Source organism: Falco punctatus (assembly GCF_963210335.1).
Source record: "Falco punctatus genome assembly, chromosome: 6".
NCBI lineage: Eukaryota > Metazoa > Chordata > Aves > Falconiformes > Falconidae > Falco > Falco punctatus.
In genome coordinates, this window is record NC_137585.1 from 11,868,684 (window position 1) to 11,886,061 (window position 17,378).

A 17,378-nucleotide genomic window follows, 5' to 3' on the forward strand; every position below is an offset into this window, starting at 1 on the left:
TGGGTGTTGCTTCAGAATGTTCATGCACATGTTCTCAAGTGTATGTGTGTCTGTGCACACATATTCAAATGAATGAAACTACTGTATTCGTACTGCTATCACTTTAGAGATGTGGCCTGGAAAGGAGATAAGAATTTCACTACTCAGAGAACTGAAGCTATTCTGTGAGATAGAGAGAAATGCATTTTTTACTGGCATGTTGGTGCCAGAGATGAAACCGCCTTATTTTCTGCTGTTCTGTGATTATACAAGAACAATTTGGGGTCCTGCAAGGCGAGGAACACTGCCACAAAGCAGAGGTCTAGGAAACTGCATCTGATTTCCTGTATGGTAATATAAAGCATTTTGGGGCTTTTTTGGAATAGGGGGAAAATAAAGAAAACACCAAAACAATTAGAAAAGACAGAGTATCTCTTCAGTAAATATCAGTTTTAAAGAAACATTTTAAAAATCCATTTTTTTAAAAAAAAAGAAAAAACATATATTTGACTACTTAATTTGCCTGGAAAATCAAACTGGGTTCTGACTTTAGTTGTGGGGTTTTTTGTGGCAAGGAATTAGGAATAAGTGCAAAGAATAGCTGTAGATCACTTGTATCACTGGTATTTACTTCTACCGTTGTGTAGGGTTGCCTTTGGAATGTGACAACCTCTGTGAATGCCTCTGACTTCTGTTACTTGTAGATCACAGCAATAAACACATGCTGTTTATTGAAATTGCATGATGGCAATATCAAAATGCTCAAATTTATTTATTGAAATAGAATTCTGTCAATGTGGATGTCTGAAAATTTGGAACTTTTTCTAAGGGGGTCTTTTATGAAATGTCTATTTCATACGCTAAGTATTTGGTTTAGGCATGTGAAGCTATATTGGAGTATGACTAGTAATTTTGGTTATATTTAGGGTATTCTGGGGTCTGGTTTTGCCCTTAAAGTTCAGCAGAAGCAACGTCAGAAGCATTTCAATAGACAAATCCCAGCTGCAGCCTCTTTGATTCAGGTAAGGCCCCTAACAGTAAAATGCTTAGGAGACTATTGGTGAAGGAGTATGACCTAGTAGTTAAAGCACTGAGAATCACAGTTGCTAGACTTCTGTAACTTGTGTTTAACCACTTTGTCTTTTTGATCCACTTCAGTCACTAGAGGAAATTATCTAATTATCTGTCCCCCCTCTTATGAGGGAGCATAAGAGGCTTTACTAATCTGATAGTCACAGGTATAATGACACTAACTGGTTGCAATGAGTCTGTTTGGGGAAATAGTAAAAAAAGTTGTGATAATCTTTAATTCCTAGCTTTTTTTATATTTCCTTAGATCCTGTGCATCTGCCAAAACCTGAGGTGATGAATATGTATACGGATACATACACCTCAGCTTAGGAAAATATCCCAGCATAATATTCTACATGATAATATAAAGAATGCAATAGCGTGGTGCACAAATACTGAAATGTGGCACACTGCAGAAAAAGGGAAATATCAGCATTCTATGATGCTTGTGGGGGTTCACTCTGAGGGTTGTGTTGTTGTTTTGTTTTTTAAAAAAACACATCTGTGGGCAGGGTTAGAACCTGGCTCCTAAGGAAAACATTACAAAGAACATACTTAAGATCACTGTGTGCTGAGTGTACGATTCCTTGTGCAAATTTACACTCACCACAGTTATATACAGGGAGGGGTATATTTTATCAGGCATGGTTGTGTGGTATAGCACAGTGATTGCATCTGGAATTCTTTGCAGCATATTTACATTGATTGAAGAAGATTTTTATGTCAGCAAAACCTGACTTATCTGTCCTGCAGGACAACAGTGACTGCTTATTCACTGAGTTTATTGGGTTTGAGTTTTGTTATAGACTTTGTGGCGGTGCTATGCAGCAGAGAAATCCTGCAGTTCTACAGCGACATGGAAGATCTATGTTACACCACCGGTGCAAAATACCCCCAAACCACCAGCGCCATCTAGCCCTAGTCTGAGAAAACAGGTAACAGAGTTGGCAGAAACTGTCTTCTGTTCTTGCTTTTAATTTGACGTAACTTGCCAAAATACTTATGAAGTGTTCAAGGACTTCGGAGACCAGAAAGGCATTTACAATGGGACACTTGATTGTTTTCCTCGAGCCACATCATGGTTAATTTAGTTTTTTGTTAAAATATTCCCAAGGGACAAATGTCTTCTAATTTTAAATTTGCCCTGGTGGTCAGACAGGTGCCAATTGTCTGTTGGTTTATCCCCTTTGAAGTCTCCTCTACCTTCTCAAAAGGTAATGTAAATCAATGATGATGCTTTCCCAGTTTGCATTCGTTTTGTGTTCATACAGGAAGAAAGGGGAAAGCTAGCTTAAAAATTTGTGCTCACATTCAACATGTGGCTGATGGTATCTATGCTGTTCTTAAGTACTTTTCTCCATAGTACTTTTATTTGGGCAAACTTCTGAGCTATGGCTGCAGTCAAGTGGAATAGTGTTTGTCTACACAGATAGGGCTGCCTAAACATAGTCATGCAGTTCCATTGGCAAGCTTGCCTGGTCTTTGATACCCCTTCTAAAAAGGCCCAGGTCTATAGCAGGTCTAGGTCAGATACCCAGGGTTTCTAAAGTGTTGTTATGCACCTGGTTTTGGGCAGTGAAATCCCACTGATGCCTGTTGCCCAGCAGAGGATTGCAGTACCATTTTCCCACAGCATGTGTAGAAAGATGTAACTGCACGATCTGTGTGCATGTATAAGTTTTGGTATTACAGCAGTGCAATTACTCGGTGTTAAGCAGAGTGTGACTTTGCCATGAGACTAGCCACTTCATAACTGGAGGCAGAAAAAACAGGAGGAAAGGGGTAAAGCTGAAGAAAGTTGGGAAGAATGTGTTGCTGAAGAGCAAGCAATCCATGGTGGGAGAGCTGGTTAAAAAAAAAAAAAGCTTTAGTGCCCTTAGTGGTTTGGTTTTTTTTTCCCCTCTGTTTCTCTCCTGAGAGGGGCTTCCCTAATGTATTTAACCTGAACTACCTTGTGAACTGTTAACCCTGATTCAAGAACATAGTGGTGGTTCTTTCATTTCTTACCAATGGATCATTTTTGCTACTCAAAGGAGACTAGTTCTTTCTCTACCTAGTCCTTTATTTTAAAGACTTAATTGTGTATTGATCATCTTGTGCATGTTGTAGCACTTTGTTCCCTAGAGAATTCCTGGTTTCTTTTCCTGCTATGAGAGCCCATGATCTTTGGTTTTAGAAGCATTTTGATGTGTGGCAGTGCACCCACTGTCTACAATAAATGCTCATTTCTACCATTTTTCATGTCCAGTTTGATTAAATTCAAACATGTTTTTGTTTAGCTGCAGAGAAGAATTAATTCGAAAAGACTTAATGCAGGCTGTAATAAAATAAGAATTGGGTTACTTAGACCAAGTAGCATTATCCCATTTGTGAATATCTTGAGCCTGCAGCTGTTTGTGTTGATATGTGTAAATACTTGTTCTCTCTGATGTTTCTATCTGCTAACTGTTTAGTGGTCACACCAGAGGCCAGAGTATTTTGCAGAATCGAGTGCAGTAACCCTATGGCTCAGCTGCCTGTCAGAAGGTTACTGTAGCATCAGGTGAATTTAAGTATGACTCCATCTTTGTTTAGAAGTGTGTGAGTAGGAGAACCAGGTAGGACTAGAGTCAAAGGGTAAGTAGTCATGAGGGCTGGAAATAAATGGTGATGTGACAAGCAGTATTTATATAGCTAGGTAGTGGAAGCATCCAGGAGGCAGGCAGCACAAGCTACGCAGTCAGTATATGACTGGCTGTTAAGTTCATCACTTCTAGGCTGATCACAAAGGTAGATGAAGGCCAGCCTTGGTTGCAACAAGATGAATCCAAACTTTCATTTTTTTTTTTTTATTCTTATGTACCAATTGTAAGGTGTCTATTAGGTTGTCTCAGGCTTCTAAAATCAGGACATCCTTGACTTTGGAGGCAGGAGGAAGGTTTTATCTTCTTTGAATGTGGCTAATCTGGCGTTTTTGGTAAAAAGTGAAATTTTCTTTAGTTGATAAGGCTGCACATTGCCTAGTTCATAATTCAAAGTCTATGGTTATGTTTAATTAGAGCTTCAGAAAGCTGTTACAGCCAAGCTGTGTATACTCAAGTGATTAGTATTTTGGGTGCCTTGAATTTTGGATCCAGTTTGAGAAATCTTACTTCCAGATTTTCAGATTGTGGTAGGCACCTTCTACTAAGAATCAAATTCTTAACAGATTTAAGTTCATAATTCAGAATCAGTGACTCTGAAAACTTCAGCCGAGATTGTAACATTTTCACTGAATTTCAAATGCATTCTTTAAAAAAAATGCAATTTCAAATGAATTTACTATATAGTGAAGTTCATATGTGTAGCTGTCTGGTTTTTGATAGTATCTTCTCATATCATCCCTCTTCTGCTACCACAGGCTAGAAGATACAAAAGAAAAGGGAAACTAGGCTGTGGTAATGGTTCTGCACCTGTAATAAACCCAGGAGAGAATGTCTTGTCTGTTCCACAAATTACTTATGATCACATTGAACGAGACTACAAAAAAGATGTCTCTTTCTACATCGATGAACCAGAAGGTAATTTACTTTTACTTATGTTCAGGGTAGCGTTTTCTTAAAGAGACAATGTTAAAGTGAATTGAACTGATGAAGGGAAGATTTCAGTGAAAAAATTTTAAACTAATTGGGAAAGCAAGGTGCCTCGAACCAAGGACAATTACGTAACAAAAACAGGGGGAACACAAATTAAAGGAAATCCTTAGATTCATATGGTGTGAACATCAACAAAGCTTTATTTGTTTATAAAAGTTACCTTGATTAAGATGTTTGATATACTGTTAATTCTACTTTTAAAAATTATCTTAGAGGTGGATGGAAAGCTTTTTCAGATCTAGCTCACCTTTAAACTTTACTGCACATAGAACCTGAAGGAAGGAAAATAAAACAGGGAAAATATCTACTTGTTGACAGCACCACCTTAAACATTGTGAAAATAAATTGTAATAGCTAAATTTTTATGCCTGTTCCTAGTCAACTGAGAGGTTTTGATAAGTGGGTTTTCTTAATTTGAAATGTTGTGTGCTGCTATAAGTATTTCGATCTGGAAACTGGCTGAATTTCACTGCTGGGCTAAGATACTGCTTTGTTTGAAGTTTTTTTAATTAAGTTTGTAGTGGAAATGTGGGTATGAAATAGTATTGTTTACTATAAAGTGAGGTTTTTTGAAAGCTAGTTTTCCCACCTTTCCTTTGTCTGATGGAGTTGGGTACACTTGTGCTAGTTCTGGATTTGCCAAGTCTTTAGCATAAAAGGGAGATTGTTTCCCCATAGTATGGAACATAAGTCGTCAGACCTAGAGGTGTGCAAAGCCTTGCCAAGTTAACAGAGATAGCCAAAGGTGCTGTCTCTAGTCAAAGGCATGTTTTCATGTGGTGCTTTGACCTAGGTTTTCATGTCTTTGACAAACCTGAACATCAACTCTATAAAATTGCTACTCTCATGTGACAATGAAACAGAAAATTTCAGCCTGGAGAGGGCATAGCTGTAGCCTTGATGTGATGGTTTCTTTAATAAAAAGTACTCTAAATATTTTTTCTCCCAGAGGGCATATGCAGTGTCTTCTGTACTGAACACAATTAAAGGCAGGAGTTTCACTAGGTTGCTCTGACTTTACAGAGTTGCTACATTGGAGTGTCAATGCAACTTCTGTAATCTACGCTAGAGCAGAGAGAAATGGAATACCAGGGATCTGAGAGCTGTGGCATATTGAGACACATCCTGTAAGGGGTAGGAGCACCTGGCTCTCACAGGGATTTGAAAAGACCTTCAAACCTCTGCTTCATGCAACTAATAGCTATGAACTGCCATTGTGGGAGGAAGAGTTTCTTTCCTTCACTGATGGAGGTTTTCATTACCTCAAGCTCTTCCTTATGTTTTATAATCTTATATAGATCTTGTATCTGCCAATTTGAGGTCAGAATGCTTTTGAGCAGTGGTGGTATTGTTTGTAATTTCCAGTGTTTTTATAGGGTTCTGGGAAAGGGGGTGAAGGGTGTGATATATAAAAAAAGTTGCTACCTTAACTGTATGCCTCTTAATAGAATACTATGTTCATTCTCAGCATGTTTATTAAAGCTGTGCAGCTTCCCCTGCTGACCATGTAACAGCAGATTTTGCTGAGCATGTTTTGATACTGTGGTATCTGTTGATGTTGGACAGAAGCTGTGAAGTGTTGTGTAACTTGTAATATTTCTGAAGTCAGTTAAGATGCTAAGGACTATGTTTGTATTCATGACTCTGCCAGTGCACATTTATTCACTTAAACTATGTTCCTTAAATGTTCATAGTTAATCTGAGCAAAGCTGTGTGCATCAGAGGGAGGAGATAAAAAAGACAAGCCTGTATCTTTTTTTGCCTGACAGTTTGGTAACAGAGGAAGATGAAAGAATTTTTTCCACTTTTTCTGAAAATATCTTTTGGTTACACCTATAGCTGGTCTAATTCATTCTTGTTTGGAGACAGCCATGCATATTATTCCCTTACCAATTAAGTTTTATCTATTTTTTTAATTCTTTCACACTTTGCCTTAGCCAGTGTCAGGGGTAAGTCACACTTCATTTGATTTTTCCAATTCATTCCTTCTGCTACAAAGCTTCCAGGAATGTAGTTGGCAAACTTAATTGCTCAATTGACTGAACATTCTTGACACCTCAAAAGTTTAAACCTGATTTCTCTCTGTGAAGTTCTCCTTGCCAGAATTAATAGGCTTCTATTCTTGGGAAGTGGAAGTACTAGGCTTCAAGCCTGTAAATTGGGGTATTTTTTTCTTTCAAAAAGCTGGAAGTAGAAAAGGCAGAGAAAATAATAAAAAAAGTAATTGAAAAGGGCAATACCAGTTTCTATTTCAGTGTTATAGTGGAATATTTTATTCATTGGTTGTGGGGGTGGTGTTTGACAGATGATGGCAAACCGAGGTTGAATTAGATCAGTTCTACAGGCCTGACCTAGGAGGAGCAGAGCTGTTGCTTTAAAACAGCTCTTCTAGTCTGCTGCAGTGATCAAACATGAAAGACACTGTAGGGAGTCCTGAAACAAATGTTTGACAAGCACAGCCAAGAGAATAACAGTCCCACTAAGAAAATTCCTTGTTCTGGGCAGAAATAGACTGAAATAAAGTCAAAATTTCCTTGATGGAGAGGTTTACCTTAATTCAGGAACTGGATTGTGTAAGCACACTTTTTTTCATTAAAATGTTTTTTTCTTAGGATATTCTGTTCGTGTGTCCATGTCCACTCAGCATCCTCTTGGCTTGCTCAAAACTTGCTTAAGAGGCATATCTTTCAAAGCTAGGAAAAAATGCTTTCCTTTCTATCTGAAGAGGGTCTGAGAAGAGGGAAGCCTTAAAGCCAAGCTATAGATATGATCAGCATTAAGATTTCTGAGATACTTGTGTATGTGTAATAATAAACATGTATTGAACAGTGCAGAATGTAGGAACTGAATCTTTACATACCATAAATGATGGAATCTTGACACAAACACTGATAACTTCAAAGGAGAACAGTTCCTGACTTAGTTCTGCACCAAGCATGGGGTTTTGTGTGTGACTAACGTAGGGCTCTAACACTAAGAACTTGGCATCCTTGCAGGAATGGAAAGGCTGGACGTCTTCTGCATTGTTTCCTTGTATGAAATCAAACCTCTCAAAATGAGGAAGCTATTTAGCTGTTCTCTCAATTTCTTTCTAAAGCAAACATTGATTTTTGGAAAAACAATTCTGGAAAATAACTGATGCTGAAGATACTTTAGTGCAGTATACTCTTTTATGGATATCTATTGCTTCTACTGAGGAACTCTTCATACCAAGGTGTACAGTTTAATTTTTTTAGTGATTAAAAACACTCGGTGATCTCATCCTCACCTGAGATTATAGCTGTAACTGTTCTCTACAGTCATGAAATAAATCTTTACCTGTACTTCTGTCAACTGTTGCATACGTGCTCCCCTGCGTTGGGGTCTGTTATCAGGATGACAAGAGATGTATAAACTCTCTGGTGTCTTAAGTGCCTTCATTAAATCTTACCAGGAACATTAAAGTATTAGGATGTTAGTTACTTATGATAGAAAGAGTGAGTGGCAAGTTGTAAAGACTGATGGAAATAGAAGAAATAAAAGTAACATTTGAATGTAACTAAAATCTTTTACATTCACTTGAGTTTCATCTCCAGATAATGGCTATTCCCTGCAATGTATGCTTCTTAAAATGAGCTGAATAGCTGTTTCATAATGCTTTTTATTAGGGAGGAAAAAGTTATAAAAACGTGAAAGTTTTTGGACCTTGAAGGTCAGCCTTCTGGGACATCTCCAGCAGATGGAATATATTATTCTGTCAGTTACTGTAGGTTGTATATACAACTCATTATTGTAAGATTCGTCAAAGTCACAGGACTCTGTGATAAATCTCTGCTGGGGTAAAAACAAATGTACCTATTTATCACTGTGCTTTTCTGTTTGCTTTTTTGGAGTTTCTTGTATGCTGACATATTCCTCGTATTACACACACACACATATTTAAAGTGAAACTGCACAAGAGTAACTTTTCATCAGGAGTGGGGAGAGAACTAATTTTCAATGACCCCTGTAATACCTTTGTAAGTTTTTCTATATAAATTCTGTAATAGTGTTAATGTTGATTTATTCTGTCTGTAATGCTAGTTTGGATGCTGACATTACAGATTTCACCCATCTAGTAATGGGTTGGTTGTTCCTATAAACTGGTTGTATTTCCATTGGGGTGCAAGGAAAGGGCTGCTTTCCCTCAGTGGTGTAGATGGGTTATGATCTGCAGTGCGTGTAAAGAAGCAAACATTTTAAATGAAGTGGATTCATAGATTCTAGTGCTGACAAGCTGAGTGAAAGGTGAGAAAAAACATGTGGCTGAAATTAAGAGAATAAAGCAAACACTAAAGCTTTTGAAGGTCTGCGTAACTGTCAGTAAGTCAGAAAAGCATAAATATAAAGATATGATCCAAATTAGCAAGAAAAAGTATCCAGATACCATGCTTCTGAAAAAGCTGTGCCTTTAATAAGGGGAGTTTAGCAGATGCTGGTGGTTTTGTGGTGAGAATCTATAGTAAGCATATACTTAAGCACTGTTTAACTTCTAAATTTGTCAGTCAGTTCAGGACTTGTAGGTAGTAGTGGTACTTGCCTGTGAGTAAGAATTGTGGAAGCATACCTGTATGCCTCTACCAGAAAGCTTTCAGTCCTGGCTGTCCCGAGTGAGAACTTTTCGGTGTATTCCATGGTTCACCTTGCATGACCAAAGTGGATGGTAGAACTGGGGATGGGAAGGAGAGGCTGAGAGGAAGCCTCTGCCAAACTCGCTCTTGCTTCTAATTAAATTTGGCAGCTTTTGATGCTTAAAAAATTATTTTTGTTCTGCATTTATTCAGCTCCCTGATCTGCCTGACTTAGGACCAGAGTTTAGATTGCTAGTCACACTGGACTGAGCAGGGACTTTTTGTCAGTTGGTCCCAGAGACCATGGGAGTGCATACTGAAAGAAGGTATTTGCAGCTCCCTCAAATTTTTCCGATTAGTAATATCGGTGAAACTGAGGTTTGACTTTTGTAATACAGAAAACATTTTTGTTTCAAAGACAATGCTTTTAGATGAAACTTCATTTAGTTGAAAATGTTCCAGCTAACTTCAGATATGATATAAAACTGAATTTAACTGTTCAGTAGCAAAAGAAAATTTCTGTCTCTAGTCAGACATTATAATGATGTTTGCTTAGGATAAGCAAAAGGTGAATAACAAGGTCATGCTATAGAGTTAAAACCCCAAATGAACAGCAGAAGTCCAGTCCACCACACAGTAGTGGTAGTGGTGTTCCTGGTAAAGTTGACTCTTTAGAACTGGAAAATAAGACCCTATTGATGCACAGCAAGCAGGGGGGGAAGAAATAAAAAATTGAGTTGCTAAGAGGGGCGTACCCCAGAATAGGATGTTTTGTTGCCAGAAGTTTTTCAGGTAGCTGTTAAAACCTTAATCTAGAAAATTAGAGAAGCAAACAAATTGTGTATGAGTCCACATGTTGCCTAATAATAAAACAAAGGCAGGTTTTTACAGTGAGATTAAATTAACCTAACAAATTGCAGGTTGTGAATTGGTAAGCTAATTCACAGTATTGATATAGCCCTGATAATTTTTGCTTTTGAATTCAGAATATACATTGTGACAGCCTTGTTGTGTAAGTCCCTGGAGAATGAAGGAATAAAATCCAAGACCCTGTCATAGTGGTGTTAAGGGAGAAGTCAACTGTTGACCATAGAGGCAGGAAATAATTTTTTCTTTGTTACGTTTGAGCAACCAGCAGAATTTTCTCACAATAGAGGATTTTGTGGGGTTTTCCTGACATCTGTCTGAAAGAATGTGTTGGAAAAGCCTACTATTCTGGTGCATTGGTATAGAAGGTGGAAGTAAAGGACTGTTCTACCTTTGTGTCTTACTGCTAGAGATTTTGATTAGAATGTATAAAAGTTGTGTGGAGAACACCTATAAAATGACAGACTTCACTAGCCTTGGCAAGAAGAGAGAAGTGAAATGGAGTTATTGGAGTTCAAGAATGGAAACTCAGAATTAATAAGGTATAGTAGGAAGCAAGACTAAAGTGTCATGCCTAAAGTCTTCTCTAAGCAAGAGGAAGTACATGTTATAAAAGTAAAACTAGACTACAATGCTAGTATAACTGAAATCTTAATCTAATCACTAGTCCAGATCTAGAGCGTTACAAAAAATCAAATGCAATAAACTTTTTGCATATTTTAAAAATTGCAATAATAAAACCACAATTTAAACTGTAACACATACTACTTAATTTCTATGTATTTCCTAGCATTTATGCTTCTCTGGGTCCTAAGGCTTCATTTGCTGCAGGGGGACAAGGGGAAGTGGTACAATTTGTTCAAATCTAGTGTCCTTCACAGGGAGGTATATGATTGTGGTGACAGTTCCTCATTCCTCTCCGAGGATCTGCTTGGGGTCACTTACAAATGTTTCCTAACACACTTTTATGTATTCCTCAATCAGTGTGCAGCTCCATGTTTCATCTGAATGTATACTGTATGTTCCCCTTCATGTATACAGATAGTATTCCCTGTTTTTTTCCCTTAAATCCAGTTTTGTCCTGTTTCGGGACTGCATTTTTCTTTAGCTGTTACTGAATTGCTTATAGTTGTAGGTCTCCAGTGCCAAGCCTGTGACCTGTCTCTTATCTCCTGCCTGTATTCTATACACTGCATGCTGTGTTTCCACTTCTAAAGGTCTGAAATGTTCTACCCAGCCTGTATTTCTATAAACTGTCATTATTGAGTTATAAATTTCTCATTCTACTAGAACTGCTGTTACTACTGTAGATCTGAAACTATGCTTGTACAACACACAGATAAATGAAAGTTAGATATACACACCTGGTCAATTAGAGAAATTGCTGTCACAGCTAAATCAGGCCTGACAAGCCTTATTCCCTAGGTCTTGCAAACTCAGTACAAAGCTTAGGCCCTGTTACTAGCAGTGCTAATACAGGACAACACAGAGTTTGGGAGTAATAGGAACTCCTTAGTGAACTCACATGAATATCCCAAGCTGTCACTTTTTCAAATGTAGGAAAGATGGGAACAATCTGGGTAAATGATGAGCTTCTTTAATGACCTAAACCTGAGATAAAAATTTTGTTGGAACAAGTTGCTCAGGGAAGTGTTTGAGTCGCCATTCCTGGAGGTATTCAAAAGATGTGGGGCTTAGGGACATGGTTTAGTGGTGGACTTGGTGGTCATGGATGAACAGTTGGACTCAATCATTATCTTAAAGGTCTTTTCCAACCTAAATGATAAGTGTAAATACAGTAATGATGTCAGGAAATAGTCAATGCTTTTTTTTGACTCAAAATTAACGCTGAGTTTGCTAAAACTGACACTACAAATTTTGTCATTTGCTATTATGTGGCTAATGATTCAGTGAGGAGCAAATTGAGTCAGAAGAGAAAGGATTAGGAAAGATACCCTGAAGCCAGTTTACTTCTAATTATCTGGGCTTGTGAAATAAACAGCTAAAGAGTGATCAGAAACCGCCTGAGAGCCACTAATAGGACTGGAAGAGGCTTGTGAGATGCATGGGTCTATAAAGTGCATGCAATTTGTGCTTTGGAAGGGATGAGAAATTTCCATTTCTAGGAAAGCTTATTTCCTGGAACAATGCTGGGGTGGTCAAACTAGCTGTAAAAAAAACCAAACAACAGAAAACCCAAACAACCCCCCAAAAAACCCCAGACAGTAATGAGGAAACAAGTAATAGTAAACATGAATTGGTCAGGAGCAATCACGTTGAATCACATGGGGAAATTTATCTGTGATGTGGCAATGTGTGCTGTAGATAGAGGCAGAAGACAGTTTACACACTGATTTGAGCCATACTTTCCTGTCTCATCCTTATATGTACCTAAACACATGATCTGGATTGTGGCCTAGAAAATTAGCTCAGGCTACTGTAAGAGGGAGTATGATACTTCATGAAATATTTACCAGTGGTTCACTGTTTAACTGAGAAATACATTTAGAGAGGTTTCTGAGCCTGATGCTATCAAATAAGCCCATCAGTGAGATCATGGACTAGAGGAATTTTTATTCAATATGCAGTTGGTATTAACTCAGAAGTGGCTGAGAGCACTTTGGGAGACTGCCTGTAAGCTTCCCACAGAGGCAGCAATGCTCAGGCAATTGGCTCCTGTCTCGTGTTCCCTTGCTAATCCTGTATCTCACTAATTTACTGCAGTGATCTGTCTCCACTTTTGATACTGAGTACAAAGGCAGCTGTTTGACCCGATCTCTAGTCTGTTAACCAGCTGTTTATGGTACAGATGCCACAGCGTGGAAGAGAGAACCTCCTCGCTGCATAGCACGGGGGGTATGCATTGTGCTCAAATGAGCCCTTGTAGGCAGAGCCTTTTCCGCTGTGGCATAGCAGTGCAGCACCTGCCCTTCTTGAGGTCATATGATCCAAATTATTTTGGGGAAGTGAGGGCAGCCTTTGAGAGAAGGGGGTGGGGGGGATGGAGGGGAAAGCAGTTTGGGATTCAAGGGTTCTCTTACGGAGAGCTCAAACTCTGGTTAAGACCACAATTTTCTAATTAGTTAAGTGTAGAGGAATGAAGGCAGTGGGCTCGTTAACATTGATAACATGCAGCTGTGGCCTTGCCTCAGCGGCAGTGGGTTGATTGACAAGGATGATGTGCAGGTGTAGCTCGTTCCTGCTTAGTGGTTAAATAGCCCTGAGGAGCGTGGGAGAGGAGATGGGATGGAGGAGGAGCAGTGGTCTGTCCTCTGGAGGAAGGAGACACAGCACAGACAGTAGAACCTGACCAACGGTAAAGCCTTGTTGCAGCCAGCTAGTTTGATTGTGCTGCAACAGTTAAGTAACTTTTAATATTAAGAATTATAATGCAGATTGTGCATCAGGGAATGGGGAACTAATATATAAATGAAGGTTGCCTGGGGAAACAGTCTATGAAACTTGCCTTTAAAAGCACAGATAAACGTGCTACACAACTCGGGGTTTTTTTCACCACCGCTGCTTTAGAATGTTATCTTGTTAAATGTTTCAGTGAGGTAGCAACGGACTCACTCCAGTGCAGCTCAAAATATATAGTCCATCATGCCACAGACCAAACTTCAAACATCAGTAACTTAATTTCAAAATAGCAAGGTACAGCAAAAGGGAAGGAGGGGGAAACCCAACTAGTGCTAAGGCCAGCAGTGACATACAGAGCAACTGAGTACTGTAGACTGAAATTTTCTATTGCAGTTCACTAGTGACTGTATGGAAGTGAAGGCCTTTTTGCACCACCTCAGGGCCTACTCACTGAAGGTGAGAAGTGGGTGCTTCATCTTATAAATGGAAATAAGGGCAACTTTTTGCATTGCCTCCTCTTTTGCCTGTGTGTGTACTGGTTTTGTAAAAAGCAGAGGATTGACAGCTTTTGTGTCAAACTCCTTTTTTCCACAAAATTAGCAGAGGTGGCTAGAGACTGTTAAAATGAGAATGGAAGACAATGACAAAGCTCCAGTATGTGTAGTAAGGGGCTGTTAGACTGCAATGGAAACCCTGTTTTGGTGTTTGAGGCTGTTTGTAGAAGGTTTCTGTCCTGTTGAGGAGGGAGCACAGCATGAGTCAGTGTTCCTGGATTCTGTTGCTAGCTCTGTTACTGATTTGCTATGTGACCTTGGGCAGACAATTAACTCGCTGTGCTTCAGTTGCGTCATCTGTTAAATGAATATAAGTCTTGTCTCTGTCACAAAGATATTGTGAGTCTTAATTGTTTATGAAGTGTTTTTAGACTGACACAGCATTACAGAAGTGAAGAATGCTATTAGTCAATGCAGTATTAAACATAGGCTTACATGTTTGTTTATTGTTAGCATAAACAAGGAGGAGTGGTAATCAGGAATGTCAGCTTCTGCAAGAAGAGAAGCTGATTTTTGCAGAAAATGTAGTGAATGCTTTGTGGGGAAAATATATGATCTAATACAGAATATAAAGCTACTTCTTAGTTACCAAAACTTGTCCTTTCTGGTGGGAATGACAAAACATTATTGTGGGAGATCAGGGCATTGTGTTAAAAAAGAAAAGCTATAAAGCTATTTTTTTTTTTTAACCAGTTCTGCTTAAAGGGTGGAATAGTAAATATACTTCTACTACTCTTTTTAATATACTTTTTGTCTTGAGTGTGTGAGTTAATGTCTTGAAAAGCATGTATTTGGCATATTGTACCTTGTATAAAAGCTGAAAAGACTCCAGAACTAGAAGTAAAATAAACTCTGGTTCTTTGGGGTGTGTGTGGTGTGTTTGTATGTGTATAGATACATATGCAATACTGGCCATTACTTAAATCAAAAAGAAAAAATTAAGTGTTCTCTTTCTTGGTTTAGCTCTCTGTTTAAATAACCAGGTGTTACTAAACTAAAATTGTTTAGAAAGTTGATATGTCTGTTTGCAGTCTCATATCAGATGATGTTTTAAAAATAATTTTGATATACAGGGATTCATGGTGTTCTTTCTAGATTTTCCTAACCACAAATCTATGGAAATCTCTCCTTTTATTTCTGTGCTTTGGAAATTCTTCTATGCAGCACCTGGAATAAGTGCTGTGATGGAAAATCTGGCCTGTCAACTTGCTTAAAGATACATGTGTGAGTGACTTCTATACATTACTGTCAGTTTAATCTTATCAGGTATTAAAAAAACTCTGTATGTCTGAGTATAGGAGGAGAGAAGTCTAATAAAACTTTGCTTCAACCTCTGTATGCAGTGAAAACTGACACATTCCACTCTCAGACAATGATCTTTGCTGTTTGCAAGTGAATGTTCAAAAACTCTCCAGAGGGCTAGCCAGATATAGCTAGGCAAACCCCACACTTAAAGTGGTCTTGATTGCTGTTACATCGTGAGTCTTCACACTTGAATAATTTTGAATTTATACCTGCTGCATCTATTACTGGCTAAGATTTTCTTTCTGCTGTTCTTGTGAATTTTATGTCTGAGAACCTGAAACCAATGTATTTTTCTATCCTTTTCAAATGGAGTGATGGGTCGTTAGGGTGGTGCCAGTATTGCACCCTGCCGTGATTGGTTCTAGTGACACTAACGTTTTCCTGTTTTATTTCTACTTCAGTAGAAAGTAGTATATGCAATCAGAGTGTCTGTGTCTTAGCGATATACATAATTAAGGCATTCCAAGGATTAGTTTTTGTTATCTTTCCTATTAATCCTGATCTGCCTAAGATCTGACAGACTAGAAGTGAAAAGAATTAATTGCTCTAAAGGCTGTCCACAGTCTTTCCTTAATCATGAAAACCTGGGAAAATAGGTGCTGCCCCATCTTTCTGCCAGTTAGAGGCAGTCAAGAACTCTAAGAGTATTTTTTATGATTATTGCAAAAAAGAAAAGCAGTTGCTTGTCATTTACGTAACCTTGCTTGGGCTGAATTTAATCAGCAGAAAACATCTGGAACTGATTCCCCTTCGATTTGGAATGTCCAGTAATCTGCTGTGTACGTACAACTAGTGCACCTTTAGCATTAAAATACTTGGCTAAACAATCTTTTGCAATGCTGTTATCTTTTGGAAAGAAAAGAGGAAGCAAGAGTAATTTCCTAATGAGCAAACATTTGCAATGCTCTGTATAGGTTGCATTGTACATTGATTTTGTGCAACTGTTGTATGAAATCTATTGATCAGAGTTAATAAATTTCTAAGTGAGTAACACTGCTTATTTGAATTGATTAAAATTGGGCCAAATTCTGAACTCTTTAGCATTGCTTGACTTGTTACTTTTTTTGCTAGAGTGCAGGGTTGAATTATGAGCAAACTTGGAGGATGTAAAAAGCTGCTGCCTATGGTCTTACAAGTGGTGTTCCTTAAAATTCTTAGTCTTTCTTGTAGGACTAGGGTGTTGGACTTCCATAGTAAGCTATTGATAACTGCTTTTCAGATGACTTTTCTGTTAAATAAAACTAAAGAAATCACTGAATTGGATAGTAATAATGGACAAAATGCTAACCATTGTTAAAAATCCACTCAGTGGGAGATATGTGGAAAAATCACTAATGTGTTTAAGCAATGTTTCATGTGGACAATGCATTCCTTTACAAGGGAAATTGGCAAAACTGGAATGTATACTCTTTTTCAATATATTGAACAATCCTGTTCACTTGTGGAAGAACACTTAAATTAACCTCTTTAGAAACTTTAATGGAGTAAACATATCTCTGGGAAAACATCTTCCTTAGTATTATCCTGCAGAGAAATTTGCACTGACTATCCTAGCTGACTTAGCAATAATTTCTATGGGAATTCCTCTAGGGCTAAGGCTCACAGAATTAGGGGGAATGGGTGATGAAATACTTTGGACATCCTTTCCTCTCTGCTTTGCACTTCTGTTAGGGAGTTGTTTTGCTTTATTGACATTAGCATGGAAGGAAAGACTCCTATATGGCACCCTACTGCCTTGTATTATGAAAAAATACAGATGCAATTGGTGCTACCCAATACAGCAGAAAAGTACCCACCCTGGAAATGTGTAACACCACAGTTTTTTTTAATTATGTAGTTTAATAATGTATTTTTTTATTAAGCATCTTCCAGCAGTGGCAATCCACCATTAAGGAAAAAAACCTCCTGGGGTTTCTTCTCTTTCATTTTTACTATGGTCTGTAGCATGTGGTCTCACCAACAGGAGCATTGTGTGTAGTTGGCATGGACTTAAACTCCTCTGTGAAAGGAGAATAATATATTTTTCATCTTTGAGGTGA

General features: G+C 38.2%; 1 protein-coding gene across 1 annotated transcript in view; it reads left to right on the forward strand.

Annotated features, from left to right (window-relative positions):
* Positions 1-17,378, forward strand: part of LOC308065854 (potassium voltage-gated channel subfamily KQT member 1-like) — a 520,908-nt gene that overhangs the window by 72,884 nt on the left and 430,646 nt on the right. Inside the window, exons 8-10 of the mRNA XM_080392405.1 lie at positions 906-1,001; positions 1,857-1,985; positions 4,430-4,589. Coding sequence (XP_080248531.1) covers positions 906-1,001; positions 1,857-1,985; positions 4,430-4,589 — 385 coding nt within the window. The remainder of the gene's footprint in view (positions 1-905; positions 1,002-1,856; positions 1,986-4,429; positions 4,590-17,378) is intronic.